This window comes from Zonotrichia albicollis, chromosome 10, assembly GCF_047830755.1.
Source record: "Zonotrichia albicollis isolate bZonAlb1 chromosome 10, bZonAlb1.hap1, whole genome shotgun sequence".
Lineage (NCBI taxonomy): Eukaryota > Metazoa > Chordata > Aves > Passeriformes > Passerellidae > Zonotrichia > Zonotrichia albicollis.
In genome coordinates, this window is record NC_133828.1 from 24,332,838 (window position 1) to 24,351,849 (window position 19,012).

The following is a 19,012-nucleotide window of genomic DNA, read 5'->3' on the forward strand; positions in this document are numbered from 1 at the left end:
ATGAACAAAAGTGATGTCAGCACTACCTCTTAAGTTTTCATCCTCCTTTGAGTTGCTTTATGATCTGCAATTTGAGCTTTACTGTTCCAGAGAGTGGATTGCTGCACAGTGCCTTTTTTGAACAGGGACATTCCTGTACTTAGTTTTCCAGAAAGAGCTGAGGTTTTGCCTGCATTTATTTGAGTATGTGTTTGTACTGGATCCAGTCCACATAACCAGTCATACTTGAACAGACAGAAATGGGGCATAAATAGTCTCCATTTACTTGAGAGAGACATTGTGAGCATCTACAGAATATGGGTGTGAAATGGCAGCAGGGCCTAGCAGAAGTGTGTGTGTATGGTCACATTACTAATGGCAGATACCAGTCTGTGCTGACACCCTTCTAACTGAGGTAGAAATGTGGGACTTCAGTGAATGTGATTGTGTAATGGTAAATTTGTACTGATCTCCTGAGAAAAGTGAGGAAAAACAGCTAATAAAGAATGGGCTGATAACAGAGAAGCAACAGCCTAATGCTGCAGAAAAATACCATATCAGGCATTGAGAAAAGTACTTTGCTGTCTGAAGAAAGCTTAGATACATGAAATGTATATCAATGTACCCTTATTTCCTTTTGAAGGATCGACGCTTTAATGATGAGATTGACAAACTGACTGGATACAAGACAAAGTCACTCTTGTGCATGCCCATAAGAAACAGTGATGGAGAGATTATTGGTGTTGCCCAAGCAATAAATAAGACTCCAGGAGGTGCCCCTTTTTCTGATGATGATGAAAAGGTAAGGTTACCTTTACTTTTGCATGCTTTCTAATTTTTTTCTCTAATTCAGTAGACTTGTCTAAAGAGACAATCTAAATTAGTAAATGGAACATGATTTGTATTATGCACTTCTGGAAGTGCATAACAAAGTGTACAATTTTGTTGTTTACAATAGAAAATGAAATAGAAATGAGAAAGAAAAAATAAAATAGAAAATCTGTTCTGTAAATGTCTGAGTTCCTCTGTTAATCTTATGCAGACCTTTTTTCTGTAGTAGACCTTAGTAGGAAGTCTTTTTTATTTTTGAAAACTTAATGTGTAAGAATTAGTTTGGGGGGAAATTATCACAGAGATACTCCTAAGTTTGCTGTCTCTAAAAATCAAGATCTTCTTTCAGTACTTTCCATGGTATGATGAAGGCAAATGTATTCAGCTGACCTTAGAGGGAAAATGTGCAGGAAGCCAAAATGTGACTGGGGAAGAGAATGGTAGAGGGCAGCAAACTGGGGAGGAACAGAACTGCAACTCTGTCAGCCCAGGAGAGAGAAATGGAATCTCCTTTAAGTACGCAATAGGGAACTACTCTACTGTATTGAAATAGTGTTGAATCTCATTTCTGTGGAAGTGTAGTTAGAAGCAGACTTTTCCTCCAAAAAGCTCTTTATATTGATTCAAATGCAGTTAATGTTATACACCCTTTTTAAAACAATAAAAATAATTAACTTTTGGTTTTTATTCTGCAGGGTGTTTGTGTAACTGATTTAGCATAGTGATTTAGATTGAATTAACTAACTTTAAATATAACTCTCAATTTTCAGATAGTACTTTATCTGAAGTTATCCAGTACTTCTTAAATTCCTTCTTTAGAAGCTATCTAAACTTGTGTAACCATAGGTTGCTTCTGAGTTACTTTTGATTCTTGAGAATCTTGGATGTTGAATATTGATTTATTAGCAATGTATGCCTCAATGGGTAACTAAATGCAAATTAAATCTTCCCTGAATAGGGGTTTTCAGCACTTGTAAAGAGAATTTTATTTAAAATACAGCTTTTAACATGGATCCTACATTTGATTATCATACATTCAACCAGCAAAACAACTGTGTATATTTGAATTGTATATTACACAAATATTCTAATGTATGAGTATCTGATGCTGATGCTGAGGCATTTGCTTCCATTCAGTGACTACCAAATATTATCCAAAAATTAGCAAATTGCCCATACTGTATCGTCTTTATTTTGTTCTCAGTAATTTAGATCACTGTTAGAGTTATAAACCTGTATGTTAGAACCCTTCAAGAATATATTGAATGGGTTCTGACACGTAGATTTTATGGAAAAATAAATGAGAACATAACCATCATTTTGCCTTGTAATAGATTTTGGATTTAATGAGGCCTGGGCAGTCCAAGTGCTGTTATTTCAAAACCCATGCTTTAAAGTTTTTTTACTCAGTTGGTAACATAGAAAGCAAGATATATCTCTGGGAAGCAAGAGAGCACATACTTTCAGGAGAACTGCCTTGCAGGATTAGCAAACAGGGATTTTAACCAAAATATCAACATAGATGTTTGTGATGAAAGTAGGCAGGTGAAAACTGAGAAACCCTCTTCAGAGTAAGAAAAGAAAACTTTGGAAGCCTGGGTATTGAGGTGGCTTGTGCAGAAAGTCTGATGAGTAGCTGGCAAAAGACCTATATGCAGCTTTATGTTGATGTTACAGTTTCTGACAATCGCAGCTTCAGAATGGTTAGCAAATGCAAATGTAAATTAGCAGTCTTTTTCCTGCCCCTGAAAACCTCTCCGAGAAATGTAAGTATCATTTGAGTCTGGCTTTTGTTTGCAAGTGTCATTCCTCTCTTAGTATTGTGTGAAGCAATTAAAATAATCTGTTGGAGTTTTTTAATAAAATGACAAGACTATATTGTCTAATGAAATGTCTCTTGGCAGCACTGCTGTCTCGAGTCAATAGGAAACAAAGACTTATGTTTTCAATTAGAATTAAGTAGATGCTAGCATCATTTTTATGTACTCTTAGTTGTTTTCAGGAATTTAATAGCAAATAAAATATTTAACGTTTGAGGAGTTTTTAATGCTCTCAAGCTGTAACCAAGTTTATATTTTGCAGTATCTAAAATGGAGTATTATATTGCAAAGTTCTTCTGGTTTTGTTTGTTGTGTCAAATTCTCAGGGTTTTCTTTTACATGTCTGACCACAGTGTTAAAAGCACAACACTAAGAACAAATGGAAGTGAATTTTCCACATTTAATATTGTTTCCCACTGCCAAATTTCTTTTTTCCTTTTGGTGTTAGGGATGTTTTAACCAATTCATTGTTTAAGTGCAAAATTAGATGACAGCCACAGGCATGAGAGAAAGATGCTCAGAGTCACAATGTATTTTGTCACCCCAGCATCAGTTGAACAGACTGATTTTGGAGATTTTCAGTTTGATACAAACGATATTAGAATACCTTATTACCCATAATAGTCATCACTATTACACTATCTTGTGTAATTGGTAACTTTTTGGAAAAATAGCACTTTTACATGTATTTTGCAAATGAAGAGACCTGTTCATTTGCACAGACAAAGAGTAGAGAGATAAAAGCCCTGAACCCTTGGAAAGAACTGTGCTCCCAACATGCATTCCCTGGACTGGGCTGAAGATTCACTGAGGGAGGGGTATGTGCTGTTTGCTGGTGAGTCATACACGGTCCAGGACTGCTGAGAAAAGCCTAACAAGACTTTGACAGTCTGTGGTTTCGATTATTGTCTGCCCTTTAGAGTCTTCTGAAACTCAGTGCCAAAACAAATCTAGTTCTCCATCAGAGAGGCTTAACAAACAGCACTAGCAGCTCCATGGTCACTTAAATTGGCATCCTGTTCTTTCTGCCTCTGACATCCTCCTCCTCTGAGAGAAGTGAATTGACTGCAGGGAAAGTACCCAGGGCTGCCATCTCGAGTTAAACCCTGCTGGCTTTGCTGCAAACCAGTAGTCTGAATGCAGTGAGACCTGGGAGGGGGAAGTAAGAACTGGATTTGTTGTCTGTGCTCTGTGGGTAGTTTTATTAAGGATGTCTATAGGGTACAGGATTTATCTGATGTGTATTTGGTTTGTGGGGTCTTGAAGATAAGTGTTCTCATGCTCAAACATTTTATTTCTCACATTCCTAATAGCAGCCTTTTGATTCTGACTTTTCCAATTTATTGTGCTCTTCTTGGTCCATAGTCATTAAAGCTTAAATATATCCTACATTAGGTGTACCATAGTGATGAATGATTTCCAGGGATTTTGCTGTACCTACTAATTCATTTTCTGTAAGTTTTTGCATGATGAGCTTACAGTCACGCTGGCAGATAGCAATTTTAAAGTCAGTAAGGACCATTCCTTCATCTTAGGGAAGTAATCAACTGTAAATAAAACTACTAGGAAAGGAAGTGATCCAGAACAGGCAAGCATCTCTTGCTTGCTGTGAAAATGATAACTGCAGCTCTAGGAACGTGTGGAATTTACACAAAAAAAAAGTCACCTGAAAATAATTGATGGATCCACTGCAAAGGAACAAATGAGAAACAAATTAGATAAAGAAATTTTTTTTGTATGTTCTATATATGGCAGTATGTCACAACCTCCTGCTAATACCTGCCTTGGTTCTCTTGCTTGGCAGTGACATTCCAAAATCTATTATTTAAAAATGGCATAATCCTCAAAGGTATCATATGGCCCATATGTCACGTATCTCCCAGTGCAAGAGACAAATTTGCTAAAAGAAGACTGAAAATAACGAAGACATTTGAAGGATGAAGGTGCTGAAGCACCACAGCTATCTGGGAAAACTCTAATGGTCTATTAGGCACACTCCTAGAAAAGTACATGCTACACAAACCCAAATTAAAATAAATCACAGTAACTGAACTGTCTTGCTGAGGGAGTTTAAAGCAATTTGCCACTAGGATATTTGCTTTATCAAGGCAGCTTAACACCACTGGTTTGCAACCAACAGCACAAAATGACTGCCATGACAGACATTGGCATGGACTTCTTTCAGTCTTGTATACATTCAGTCACACTTTCAAGTTAAGCTGGAAGTCTAGATTTCTTTTTAATTACAGAACTTCAAACATACTCAAAACTTAAAAACCTCTCTATATCATTACCTCTGTTTTGAGACTGGTGGTTAATATTTGAATTGGGCATCTTCATCTCTGAGGTATGAAAACCTGCCTAAGATGTGTTTCAGGGATATTTCAGGGAACCATATATTTTTCCAAATATAAATGTGTATTTTCCTAGACTTGTGGGATGCTTTGTTTCTGTGTGTTTATGGTACATTTTACACTAAACTCTTGATACTTGCTTGATGCCTCCAGACGTTATCATAAAACAAATAAACAAATGGTCAGATTTGGTGTCAGGAAGGGTTTCCTCTATAGAACAGCTCAAGACAAATTATGATGGGGTTTTTTATGGGGACTGGAGTTTTGTTCTTACCTTCCTTACTCTATTATACAAGACATCTGGATTCTTCCTGCAATTGCCAGCAGGAATCTGAACCTGTTGGTTCTTCCCATATTGCCTGTGCTTGTATCTTCTTAATTAATATCGAGAGACTTGAATAAATAAGAGCTCTTATCTGTAAGCCTTGACTGTCATTTGGCTAATATTTGTAGTATTTGACTCAGAGCTCACTAAACTAGACTAAAGAATCTCTGCTGACTTAATGGGCTTTTTAAAATCAAACCTCAGTTCCTTTCTAACATAGGAACATTTAATTAATGCAGACCCCCAAGTCTATTTATGAAGCTTCAATTCATCCATGTCAGATCACTGAAAAGAGATTGGTTAAGGAGCAGTTTTGGCTTCTATTGCTTCCACTGAAGGAGACAAGTTCACAGTCGACTATGCTGCTTTCCTTCATGCTTTTTTCAGTCACATTATCAAAAATTACTTTTACTAATTATATCCATCCAAGAAAAAAATCCAGAGGAATGATGAGGATAACTCATATATTCAGAGACATGACTTATGAAGCATTCAGTATTACCTTCAGACTAAATCTTATTAAGAGAAATGTTGGGTGTTCCTGCAGATTCTGAAGCATAGAAATAGCCCTGGAGCTTGTGTTCTGTTTTCTCCTCTCGTTATTATTCACAAGGCATTGCAGCAGGAGAAGGGAGCCCAGATCTCTTCTGGTCAAACACAAGCACAACTTCTCAGGAAGACTGGAAATGCAACCCAATGCCATGATCATGGAAGCCTCTGTGCAGCCATATTACATTATTCAATCAGAAGGGAATAAATTTTTTAACAGGAAGCCTAAAAGCTAAGAATTCTGCAGTTCTGATGGTAACTCTCAGACACCGTAGTAACTAGAAAGGGTGATGTTAATACATTTTTTTATTAATAGATTTTCCACTTCAAAGCTTGGAATACCAAAACAACAATAATACAAAGGCTGGGGAGGATCAGAATTTTGTTTTATACATCTGTCATAAAAAAAGAAAGAAAGCCTGCGGGTCTTGAAAGCCTTGATGTGTACTTGTGTTACAGTGTAACACCAAGGTACTGTCTATATAAGGAATTTATTAGAAAATCAGGTTTTGTTGTTTGATGGTTTGTTTCAGGTTTTTTTTTTTTTTTTCTGGGGAAAACCCTGTACTTCCGTTACCTAAGGAATAAAGTTTTTACTTTCAGCTGTCTTTCTTTTCTAGGCAAAACTCTCTGAAACCAAGTAAATTATTTTGATCAGATGGCTTATTAAAAAAATCTTGTTTGCTTGAAGTGAAATCTGCACTGGGGCCTTGTTACAGAAGCATGTAAGAGGAAACCTTTGTGGTCAACAGCTGGTGAAACCTTTATTTCTGACAGTTACTGGAGATGTGCCCTGTGGGCTGGATGGGAGGACTTGGTCCCTAGTGAAGTGTTTTCTGAACTTCTGTCAGTCTATTCAGTTCTCCATAGCTGTTCTTCATAATAACTTCAAGGCTTGATATACTTTTAGAAAATAGCATTTTGCATCTCCTGTGAATTGCCTATCTTTCCTGAAGCAGAATGAAATGTTCATACAGCAGTTCCTGCCATCAAAAGTATTTCCCCCTGGAATAGTGATGCAGAGCCTATCTGTAGCTATAGGTTACATGATGAGATATTGGAAACTTCTTAGCAAATAATTTTGCTAAAAATTAAGTCAACCTCTGACCTTCAGCAAGTTAATACGGGCTTTAATAAGAAACTGTAATTAAAACAGAATTGTTGTTCTAGCACTGATTCACAGTATCCCCTTGAGCGAATCACTTTACAGTGATCTCTGTTCTGAAACCTAATTCTAAAAATGGCATTAGGTTGTTCCATATGTGTTATCAGATTTTCAATTTTAAGTATTCTTACTTTATAATAAGGAAATAATTTTCCATTTTTGACTCAGTCTGAGCTTTTGAAGCCTTGTTGACTACTTGCTTTGCAAGTAGCATCCCTTATTCAAACCGATGTGTTAAAAAACCCCAAAACAATTTTAAAAAATCCATTTCAGCAGTTTGTTTAATAGTTCCAGCTTTGCTTATAATATTTCACATCTCTGTTCCAGCTTTACCTATAGTGTTTCTCACTCCCATGAAAACTGTGCCACCCTGCTGTCTTTTGTTTGCAAAAGTGTAGCTGCTCTTTAACTGGCAAACTCCTGACTGTACATTAGAAGGAATTCAGCCCTCACCTATGCTATCTTAGCAATTGTCCGCCTGAGAAATTCCTGTCTGCATCCCAGCAGCTGGAGTATGTAAGCACAACATAGCTGTAATGACTGTTAGGAGGATACAGCAATGTGTCTCCCCTACATCTGGGAGATAGCTGCTTAAATCTGTGGCCACAAATGAATAAAACTCTTGTCCTTGTCTTTCATGGGACCTTTCTCTGTCAGCAGCTAAAAGCAAGTGCCTGGAACGAGGCAAGCATGGGATGGTATTTCTCTCATGTATCCCAACAGTGTACTGTTATTTGCAGCTCAGGACCAGACATGGTATCTGTGTATTTAATACCACCCCAGGGATTTTCTGCTTAGGAATTTATTCCGGCATTTCTTGGAGCAGGAAAAGCTAAAAATTTCACAATATCCTGCACACTGTATGAAGAACTACCATGTGACTTTAATTAATTTAATGTTACTCCTTCTTGTTTTGCTTTTAGTGAACAGACTGAAAAGTCATTCCCTATTCATTTTCATCCCAGCTGTTTTGCCCTAAAAATCTTCACCAGTTCCCACCTGGTGCAGCAGTTTTTTCTGTAGTCATCTGTTTGCTTTGGCAGGAGGGATGCCTGCTCCCCAAAACCCCTGGTCAGTGTCTCTTCACTGATGAGGCAGTACCATTGGTAATTTTCATGTCTGGAACATTAGAAGACATGGGAACCAATTTTTTGTACACTTGAGCCTGATAAAACAACAACTGCACATTTCTTAGCATTTTAAGTTATGCCCAGAACTGTTTTTGAAAGCCTGGGCAGATCTTCATTGCTTCTTTTGACACCTCGCTGTCACTGCATTACCACGAAATAAATTTTTGTTTGTCCCTTAACTAGCTAGTTCATTTTGCTGATTGTTAGTTTTAGCAAAAACTGTGTCTTTTCATATGAAAGATTCCATAGCTCCCTGAATCACTGAGAATGCTGTGCTTTTAATTCAAGAAAGCCCAACCTGCAACAAAGCATGAAAAATTAGTTACCAGTAAAATTAGTCAAGAAGATTAAGAGTTACTGGGCAGCCAGATTACATGTTCTAGACTGGAGCTCACTCAGGTTATGAAAGCTGAAGTAATTTAACCAGTAATGATAATAATTTGGCATCTCTTGCATAGCTGGCAAGAATTAAACTAGGGTTAAAACAATTTTATGATGATTTTTGTGCTTGAAATGTTGGAACTGTAAGAGAATTGAGCCACATTGTTCATAACCGTGAATGGTGGTCAGAAATTTCATGCAGTAAATTATTCAGTGCACTTCAGGTAACCCTTAACAGGTTTATTGAACTGTACTTAGAAAAATGTTTCCTGTGAACACCATGGTGAGAGAGGTGGGACACCAGGAAGAATGCTTCATTTAAAAGTGTTTTGTGAAAGCTCTGAGTAGGACCCTTAATTGTTAATTTGGTCTCTGGGAAACCTTATTACTTAGAATAATTATTCACATACATTATTAGTGAAACAAAACAATATTTATATTGACAGCTATTAAAGCTAAAGCCTTTGTACTAAATTTGACATAGATTTAACCTTAATATTAATTTGCTAGCAGCTTGCTGTCCCTGTGATAGAATGGGTAAAAACAAACCTTGTTCTTTTCTGGTTTTTTGGGGTGGGTTTGTGTTGAGTTTTGGGGTTTTTTTGCAAGAAAAAGCTTTTGCTGCATGAAAACAGACTGGCATTTTGCAAAGCTGGTGTCATGGTTACAAAGCAAATTCATTGATAATAGCTCTCCAGAGTTGTGGCATGATTTTAGTGCCAAGCAGCGATGGGCTTGTGGACCTCCAAGAGCTGAGGATGTCCTGGGTGATGTGATGAGTGTCAGTGGGATATCTCACAGGACAGCAGGGCCACATGTTGAGGTCTGAGCTGGAGCAGCCCTGCAGACTTGCACCACTGAGCAAACAGCTGTGAATATGGAAGTGCTCCCTACTGAGCAGAGGAGGCTTTGAAAGGGGGAAGCTTGCCAAGACATGTTACCATAAACACAATCTGATTTTCTTTTTCTGTCACCCCAAGTAGAAAACATGGCTAGTGGGGGCCTTTGTACTTCCTTCTGTGCTTGAATCCCAAAGGTTGGTAATCTGCTCTAGCCTAGGATTTCAGGGCTTCAACTCACATTGTAAAGTCATGAGCTTTTAATCCTGAATGTCCAGAAATTTTGATTTTTAGTAGTGGCAAAGTTTGTTGCTACCCTACTGGGCATGCAAAGCAGCTGAAACGTCACCTCTATAATACAGCTGTTTCAAGGGGAAACTCTGATCCCTAGTCTCTTAAACAAAATCAAATAATTCTGAACGTCAAGAAGTTGGTAAAATTAGAGCAGTGAGGATGTGGATGACTTACAAAAGCTGAAGTCTGCCTGCAGAAGTATTAAACCAGCAGACTGAGGAGAAGCTTCTCACTAAAAAATTACAGCAACTGCATTTAACCTATATTTTGGAAAAACATACATGTTTTTATAGAGACTGTAGTTTGGCTTATAAGTGGAGAAATTACTTCTAGTTTTGTGTGATTTCATTAACATCTGACCACTGGGTGATGAACTCAGTAGTGTCTGCCAGACCAAGCAGTTCATATAGAAATGGAAAGCATTTTATTTTTCTGAATTGGATTTTGGAAATCACTGCACATAGGAAGCAGAGGCCATTCCAGTGGGATATGAAAAGCCACTATAAAAGCCTATGGGAATGAGCTTGAGCATTTTATGTGTTCATCTATCGGTTTGCATTTGTTGCATTAATGCTTACTTTTGGAAGAATAAAGAGGTGGGGGTTGTTGGTTGGTTGGGGGTTTTTTTCCCCTCAACCTATTACAGCTTTTAACATTCTTTAAAAATTAAATTTATAATTTAAAAATTAAGTTCCATTCTCAGAGTAGGAATGGTGAGAAACTTATTTGATAAGCCTCTGCATATAAGGAGGATTCAATAAAATGAATATGAAAATGAGTTCCACTGGGTAAGTACTCTGTGATCATGTTCCTCACTGATGTCATACTTCAGTACTATGTCCTCAATATTAAAACAAAATACTTCAATTATTGTTTCATCAGGTACTTAGACTTTCTTTTAATGAAAACTGAACTAGAGATGAATAATCAGAATTGATTCTAATTTAATTTTATTATAATATGCATGGCCTTCTGTTTTGCATCTGCTGTCAGTTTTGTGGATTTTATTAGAATAGATACGTCAAGTCAGATACTAAGATCTATTTTTGCTTATATAAAAAGATTAAATGTTTGATGCTTGTAGTAGAATGTGATGTTGGAGCAGGAAGCATCTAACTGTTAAAACAGTATCTCATGAATATTTTTAAACAGAACCTGCTTTTTTGGCATAGTTGCTGTACTTCTGATGGGAAGTTACAGTGAGACTTTATATAAATATAATTGCGAGCACTTGAATATAACTGTGAATCATGAAAGTGAATATCAGGAACAATAACCAGAACATTGTGTATCTGGATGTATCTTTTACAATGGCAGAGTTACAACAGCAGAACTTGTTAGGGTTTTTGCTTTAATGGAATTATTTTGCATTTCCTTTTCTCTCAATATTTTAATTTTGTGAGTTGATTCTGCTTTTCTTGGAAGAGAGAGGTCTCTGCAGCAGCTGCTGCAAGTATCCACTGCCATGCTCAATGGCATGGTTATAATTCTCCTGTTAGTATGGCAGTGGGATTACTGAATTAAAACTCAAATCTGTGGTCTTGTGATTGTACTTTTGCAGTAACCAAAGCTGCATGTTGCTGCTTTCATTTGTCACAGAAAAAAAAACCAAACCAGGAACGGGCTGATTGTTAAATAGCATTTAGAAGCACAGGTACGGATACAGAAACTGTTAGCTCTTTGAGACAGGTTTTTGCAGCAGGGAGGGAGTGGAGGCGGGAATGGGCAGGGCTGAGGGAGTGAAAAGCTGTGGCACACCCAGGCTGAGGACACAGCCCAAGTGATGGGAAGGATCCTGCACTCCTGTGCTTGAGGCTCGCACTCGTGTGCTACCAGAAAAGGGTCTCACCCCCTCTAGTGGCTTGCCTTCCTCTCTGGTGGTGATAATACTACAAATTTAAGTGAGCACGTATAGCTAAAGTACGGGCTCCCAAAGATAAAGGGTGATTTTCCTATAGCTTCATGTTTCTGCTTTTTTTTTTTTTTTTGTACACTTTTAGCACGGCAGCATGTTTTGTAAGTGTTAATTAAGCATAAACCGAGTGCGCCATCCTTAGGGTGGCTCTGCCATTGGGACAGACGCTGACTCCGTGTGAGAGCGGGCCGGTTCTAGGCCGGCCAGGCTCCCAAAGCCGTGGGCAGCCCTCACACCGACCCCGCCCTTTGCCCCGCGGGCCCGGCGCTGTCCGAGCCGCGCCGCCTGCACAGCGCCACCCAGCGGCGAACGGCCACCACGGCAGCCGCCGCCGCCTCGGGCTCCTGGTCCCTTATTTTATCTCTTAAGTTCCGCTGAACCTCAGCAACTCGTACTTCTGATTCCAGCTCCTGCGTAGGAGAGGCTCCTCATGGCTGCCTTAAATGCTGAACGAATGATGTTTGCTGTTTTTTTGTCCTGGCTTTGCTGTGTAGCCTCAGACCTTGTTTGCCTCCCACTTTTCAGCTTTCCTCTGAGGCTGACAAGATGAAGACTTCAAGTGATACCTGTGCTTCAGGTATCATCACTCAAAAATAGTCTTATGGCTACCTCATCTGAGAAATGGCTTGCACTCAATAGCTGTCTCCCTGTTCATCCTTAAAGTTATCCAGCATCTCTCTATGTACTGGTGCTTCAGTACAGCAGTATCATCAATGATTAAAAATTGAACAACATTTCCTTTTGTTAGATGCTGAAAACGGCTGAACATTTTCCGACAGAGTATTTTTTCAGTGACTTATAGCTTCATCACATTTTAGATGTTTAAGGTGAATGCATTTTTTCCTCAGTAAGAAACTCCTTTGAATTTTTCCTATTTTCTTTTAGTCTATTTAATTTTTTTTTCTTAAACTGTTTTTGAAAATATTTCTTTGACCAGCTATTGCACATTGGTCACTGGCAGAGCTGAGAAAGAAACCACAACTGACTGTTTACTTCTATGTGTCCTGGCTACTGGGCCTAATCTTCTCTTCCATTTAAAAGAGAGAAAAAAATTGTATGCTGACTATATTCTGAGTGAGATGGTGACATTGAAGGCAGCATAACTGCAGCTATCATGAGGAAAAGTGAATTGTTGAATTTGGTTAAAGGACATGAAGAACTCAGTGTAATTGCTGAGTAGACAGCTGAGTATTTGGAGACAAGTAAAGCCACCCTACCCAGGTGTTTAAGGACAGTCCCTTGGAGCAGTGAGGGATGGTGACCTGCCAGGTCAGTCTGGGAGAGGCTTTAAGGGCACTCCAGGCTTTTAGGCTGCATTTGTTTGCAGTTCTTGTTGCAGGGCAGCAGGAGACTGGAAAAGTGGGTGTAGGGGGGCTTTTGGGTTTTTTCCCCCCCCCAGTGGTTTGGTGGAGGGAGGATTGGGTTTTTTGTTAGGTTTGTTTTGTTCTTGGTTTTTTTTTTCCCAGCGTATGAAATCAAATTTAAAGTTACAAATTAAAAATTATTTGTTTTCAGAATTGATAAAGTCTTTGCAGCAAGCTTTTTATTTATAAAATGCCTTAGGCAATTTGTATGAGGATATGGAGTTCTTTGATTCTTTGCATTTGATAGTACTGCACCATCTATTGGTCTTTCTCAGTGAAATCAATTTATGCTTTGAGTTCAGTTCCTAAAAACACCATAAAATTCCCTGTGACACGGATACTGGTAAAAATTTCATCATGAAAAAGTAGCAAGAACAAATCCCATTTACAAGACTGTGTAGTATTTCAGGGCAATTGGCAGGCAGGCCTCCAGAATTCAGCCATTCTTTCTTGGGCTGTTCTAGTTCCATGAATAAAGAAAATACTTTCCTTATAGAAGCAGTGAATTTCTTACTATTCAAAAATAGTACCTAATGAATTAAAGACATTTTTTATTTTGATAAATATTAGATAAATTAATTGCTTCGTAAGAAGAGATGAAGTTGAAAATAATACTTTTGAAGCAAGAATAAACTAAAAAAGAAGACAGAAAAGATGGAAAAATGAGTGGATGTAAGAACTGAACAAGACTGAATGCATATCAAAAGATACTCAAAACTAAGAATTATAGTTTCTTAAGCAGATAAGAAAAACGGGGTATTAGGAAAATATTTAAACTCATGGAAAATAAATAAAAGCAGAAGGAGAGAAAATATGGACAAATGTGCAGTGAACTGAATTTGAATTTTTTTTGTCGTACTTCTACTCAGCTTTAAGTAGCAGGGGTGTGTGACCCAGGGCACTTCCCTGATCAGACAGCCTTGCCTTGGTGAGTATTCAGTGCTTGATGAATGTCAATTTGTGCAGTCCAAAATTATGGAGACAAAAAAAGAAGAAACCTACTCAAACCCTAATTTAATCAAAGAAGACTTTTCTATTCTTGCACTTTTTATTAAAATATCTATGAGGGGTGCATAGATGCTCTTCCATTCTGTATGATGAATGGAAATAGTTTTCCTACTATTTCTGCACCTTAAAGACAAGTTATCCTTACTCAGTTTATGATGTATTTTGACCTCTGGTACTACAGAATCAAGCTAAATTAACTCTGATACTACTTAAAGGCTAATTAACCATGATACTACTTAACTGGAAGCAAAGCCTTATTTTGCTGAGTGATCTGTAAAGATTTAAAATAATTTGGCCCTTATTGAACTGCTAATAATGTAGGCAGAAGCAAACCCTTAACATCAGTAAATTTGCACCAAGGAAGACAGCAGCACATTGATTTCTGAACACAATTCAGCTACCTGAAATCCAGGGCTCTCCACTGTGCCATTCAACAGCCATATTAATATCAATACCCCACAGTTTTTCTTCTCAGGCACAGTGAGAAGTGTACATTAGTATATGAGTGGAAGGACCTTGTGTTGCTGGAAGCAAAATGCCTGTCTGTAAGTAACAGGAACAGGCTTGCTGACATACCTGATTTTCTGTATAAAGACTTTGTTGTTTGTTTTTTTGTTGTTTTTTTTTTTCATTTAAACAGAGCTTTGTTTAGATACACAATCACTTCAATCCAAGATTAAAACATTATATGATTCTCAGAATTAAGGGGCAGGATGCTGTGTGCTTAGTAGGCATGAGATTAATAGCTTTGAACATTTTCACTGCAGCAGATGACTGTTTTACTCTCTGAGGGTGTATCCCATTGTATGTTTCATAATGCTTTTTTCACAGAAGGGTCATATAGGCAGTTGTTCTGAACTCTTGCTCTTCTGTGCTCTTCACCAAGTTGCCCCAAAGAAAGAAAGGAAGGAAAATGGCCTCATGTGAAGCTGTAGGAAAAACTTGCAGATGAAGGAGAAAGATTTGTAATTGGTACCAAATGCTGATGCTTCCACAATCCTAGCTAGAAAAAGCCTGAGCATTGGGGAAGAGTGTCTGAAGGCAGAGACTGTAATGTGAAAATTTAAATACTTTTCTGGACCATTGACTGAGACACTCTAGGCAAGACTGTAATCATAAGCTTGGGACAACCATATTTTTCCTTGATTTAAATAACTTTTTTTTTTTTTTTTAAGTCTGCAACATGCAAGTCTCCAAGTAAAGTAAAAAACCACTATAGGAAATAATTCCAATACTGCTGTGAGAGAAGATAGGATGGGTTTTTCCGTGCGTGTGTGACCCTGGAATCCTGTGTTTATCTTGCAGTCATGTGAAAAGTAACATGTTACCACATCAAATCCATAGATGTCTGCAAGATAAAATTGCACTGTGGGTTTTATCAGGGAAAAGCTGCATCCAATTTTCATGGCTCCTCAAAGGCCAGCAAACTCAGTGTCCCCAAATTGTCTGTGCTTCACAGACAAGCACTTTAGGTAAATAATGACTGCTGTAGTTACACCACCAGAATCCAGCAGTGCTGTTCCAGTTTATAAATAGCTTTGTCTAGAAATCAGATAGCAGCATGTGCAGGTGTGAGTCATTAGTGCAGGAGACACAATGATGTGTGGAAAAAGCATGGCTCACATCCAAACCAGCCCACACACTTTCATCAGCCCCTTGAAGTCTGCAGAACAGAAAATAAATTTTTCAAGTCAGGATGCTGAAGGCCACCCAGACTTAAAACTCAAAGGTGCAGTAATATGGAATTCAGTGCTTCTTCCAATACCTTGTTGATCAGTCATGCTCAAAAGGTTTTAAAGTCAGTAATTTACTGTCTTGAGTTAATTACCACTATTTCAATTACATACACAAATATGTGTTAAAGCTGCTTTCTGTAAATCATTGTTTTAGAACACATACTTGTAAGTTCCAAGGGATTAAGGAAATGTCCAAATTATTATTTGATTTTCTTTTTAAAACTTCACAAGTTGAAACTGGAAACAGTTAATGATATTGACCTCCTTGGTTGGAGAGTTAATGGAGGGTGTAATGAAGAAATCAACAAGTACCAAAATAGCACTTGGGATAAGGTGCTGGTTTTGGAGAGAATTCAAAGGAAAGAAAAAAGGAGCTTTTAGTTCAAGAACATTTAGTTTTAACTATTCTGGCAAATTTTATCCTTTCAAGGCTTAACTTAAGATGAAAGGGGATACCTTCAGTCCTGATGCCAGGTGAGGATTCTCAGAAAAAAACCCTGAATTTTCAAACAGGATTCAAGTTATTTTTATAAATAAAGTTAAAAGACAGAAGTAAGTGAATCCTTATTCGTATGAAAGCACATTTGCATCCTAGAACTGGTATGTTTTCAATACTGCAGCTTGAATCATTGTTTATCTTCATAAATTGTACATTTTACTATTTGTTGGACAATCTTTTTTGCCATATGTCTTCTTTTTCCTATTTTTGCAGTGAAGAGAGAAAAATGAAGCACAAGTTTGGATCACTTTCTCTAAATTTGAGGTCAGGTCTTGCCAAAAGGTACCATATAGTTTTTTTGCTTACTGCCATTGAGATTACATTTAGGATTCAAGGTTCTGTGCAGAGATTAGAATCTTCTTTCCTTTTCTATCAGCACATTCTTGTGTATGGGCTAAACAAAAAAAACCCGTGGTATTTGGACATCCTGGTAAATGGAGAAGAGCATTATCCAAAAAGCAGGGAATGTCAAACCACTCTGGCTGTATGAAAAATCACCTGGTTCCACAGAAATTCTGTTAATATTTATGCTCAGCTTCTTCTGACTGACATCTGCCAGGAAAGGGTAAAGAAAATTTAATGTCAGCCTGCCTTCTGTGAAAAGCCAGAATTGATTAAAAATAGCCTGAGGCATAAACCATCTTTCCACATTTTAAAGAATACAAAATTCTGTAAAGCCATGTAAATCCAAATTATGATGTCAGTGGTATAACTACAGTGATGTAGATCAGAGCACTGTTTGGCTCAGTTACTTTTCTGCTATTGTTTCTTGAAACTGTGCTCATCATGAAGGAGAGGTAATATGTAATTTTTCAATACTTTTCTGTAAATAGTTTTATTAAGAAAGCAGTTCAGGAATTTTTCTGTACTTTGTGATGGGCTTCCAAAATCTCATTTCATTTGAAACAAATAAAAATTAGCCGCCTTCTTCCTTCTTGGGGTTTTAGAAGTTATTCTGTTGTTTTGGAATCAGGTTACTTTTAATTTGTCACAATTCAGTACTTGCCAACCTCAAACCACTAAAAATAGATAAGTTTCCTTCCAGCGAATTCTCTGTCACTTTACATAGTAGCTCTTCTAAAGATATTATTACTATACAGTGCTTTTTTTCTTCCTCAGATGTGAACTCAATGTGAGAGTTTGAGCTGTTTTGTTAAAGGCAAAGATTTTTAGGATTTATTCCCCTACTTCCTCATGTGAAACATTTTCACAATGTAATGGGCACAATATATGTTAGATTACAATATATGTTAGAAGTGCTTTTAATCAGGTCTGGAAATACAAGATAGATACCAATTCAGATTGCCTAATTTGTATAATCAGATTGAAATAGCGACATGTGTCAAGCGTGTCCAGTTGTATAATCAATTCTGCTAGAATAAGATTCTGTGCTTTTGCAGAAATATTGCATTCCTGAGAAAAAATTTTTGAGTAAAAATGATACATTGAAAATACACTACATTCCTTGTCATTACTTTTCATCTTAAAAAGTGGAAAGAAGAGTTAGAGCAACTCTCTGTAGAAATGTATGAAGAGTAGACAGGTGCCCCCAGCATGAAGTACCATGACATTCAGTACAATATTAGTCACTAAATATACATAAATTCAAAATAGGCAAATGGAGAAGACCACTGGAAATTTTCCCAATGTTGAGGAGAAACTCAATAAAATGATGTAAGGATATATGTAAAAAGTATGATGTGATTATGTTGTGTTGTGGTGCTTCTAGGTGTTATGGAAGAAAGGGTCAAGGTACAGATGCATCTTGGTTGGAAGAGAGATGTAAAATTATGTGATGAAAGGAAGGGGCACTTATGCTATTTGTTGTCCTTTGTGGGATATTTCCATTCAGTTGAAGATTTTTTCTGTTTGAGGGTAAAATTTTTGTTGCCTAAGAAACACTAGAGGCTCTCTGTTTGACAAGCAGTAGTGTAAGGGAATACAGTTGGTATCTTGAGTCCCTGGCTTTCCTTTAACCTGTCACCAAATTATGCATCTCACTTATGAAAAATTGCTTCACATTTTTTTTTCTAGTGGAACAGAACCAACCACTTCCATCCCCCTGGAACCAATGCAAACAGTGAGAAGTTGGGTGAGCTAAACTTATTCACATCAGGCACAATGTAATCTGGTTGGTTAATGTGCTGGATTCAGGCTTTTCTGTTCCAGTTGGAGCTTCGGTTGGAAAGGTTTTGCTGACATTGGCAACTTCAGTCAGGCAAAAATGGCCACCTTGCTGAAAGAGGAGCTCAGCATGGCAAAGGATCAGGCTTCTGCAGTAAGTTCTGCCAGAAACATTCACTCTTAAACAAAGCCAAATATGAAAAAAAGGCTACTGTCCAAGTAATTTCTTCCTCAAAAATCACAAAACACATATTGAAGTATGTGAGAAAAGAACCTGAATAAGAACTTATTAATACCATTGGAATCTCAGTGCAGACTGTTATATATAAATTAGCTATTTTTTTTTCTTTGTGAAACTGCACACAGCATTCATACAAGAGCAGGATGAAGTTTCCCTCATGACTCTACACAACATGTCCAGCTGTGGGCTCCCCAGTACAAGAATGTGCTGGATAGAGTCCAATAAAGGTGCAGAAAGAGGATTAAGGAACTGAAGCATCTCCCCTGTGAGGAAAGGCTTAGGGAGCTGGGACTGTTTAGCAAAGAAGAGAATGCTCATGGGGGGGGATCTCATCACTGTGTATAAATGGGGGATAGTACAATACAAAGATGCATATCCAGTTTCTTTTCAGTGGTGCCAGGTGACAGGACAAGTGGCAATACATACACTTAAACATGGAAAACTCTGTCTGAAAGTCA

General features: G+C 37.7%; 1 protein-coding gene and 1 long non-coding RNA gene across 3 annotated transcripts in view; one reads left to right on the forward strand and one right to left on the reverse strand.

Moving 5' to 3' along the window:
- The window catches only part of PDE11A (phosphodiesterase 11A), a 105,852-nt gene that overhangs the window by 12,113 nt on the left and 74,727 nt on the right, over positions 1-19,012 (forward strand). Inside the window, exon 2 of one of the 2 annotated variants that reach the window (XM_074548435.1) lies at positions 623-781. In XM_074548435.1, the coding sequence (XP_074404536.1) occupies positions 623-781 (159 nt within the window). Of the gene's footprint in view, positions 1-622; positions 782-19,012 lie in introns of those variants that run through there. The other variant, XM_026791663.2, reaches the window with a different exon arrangement.
- Positions 1-19,012, reverse strand: part of LOC141730455 (uncharacterized) — a 123,882-nt gene that overhangs the window by 11,362 nt on the left and 93,508 nt on the right. The gene's annotated exons all lie outside the window — the stretch shown is intronic.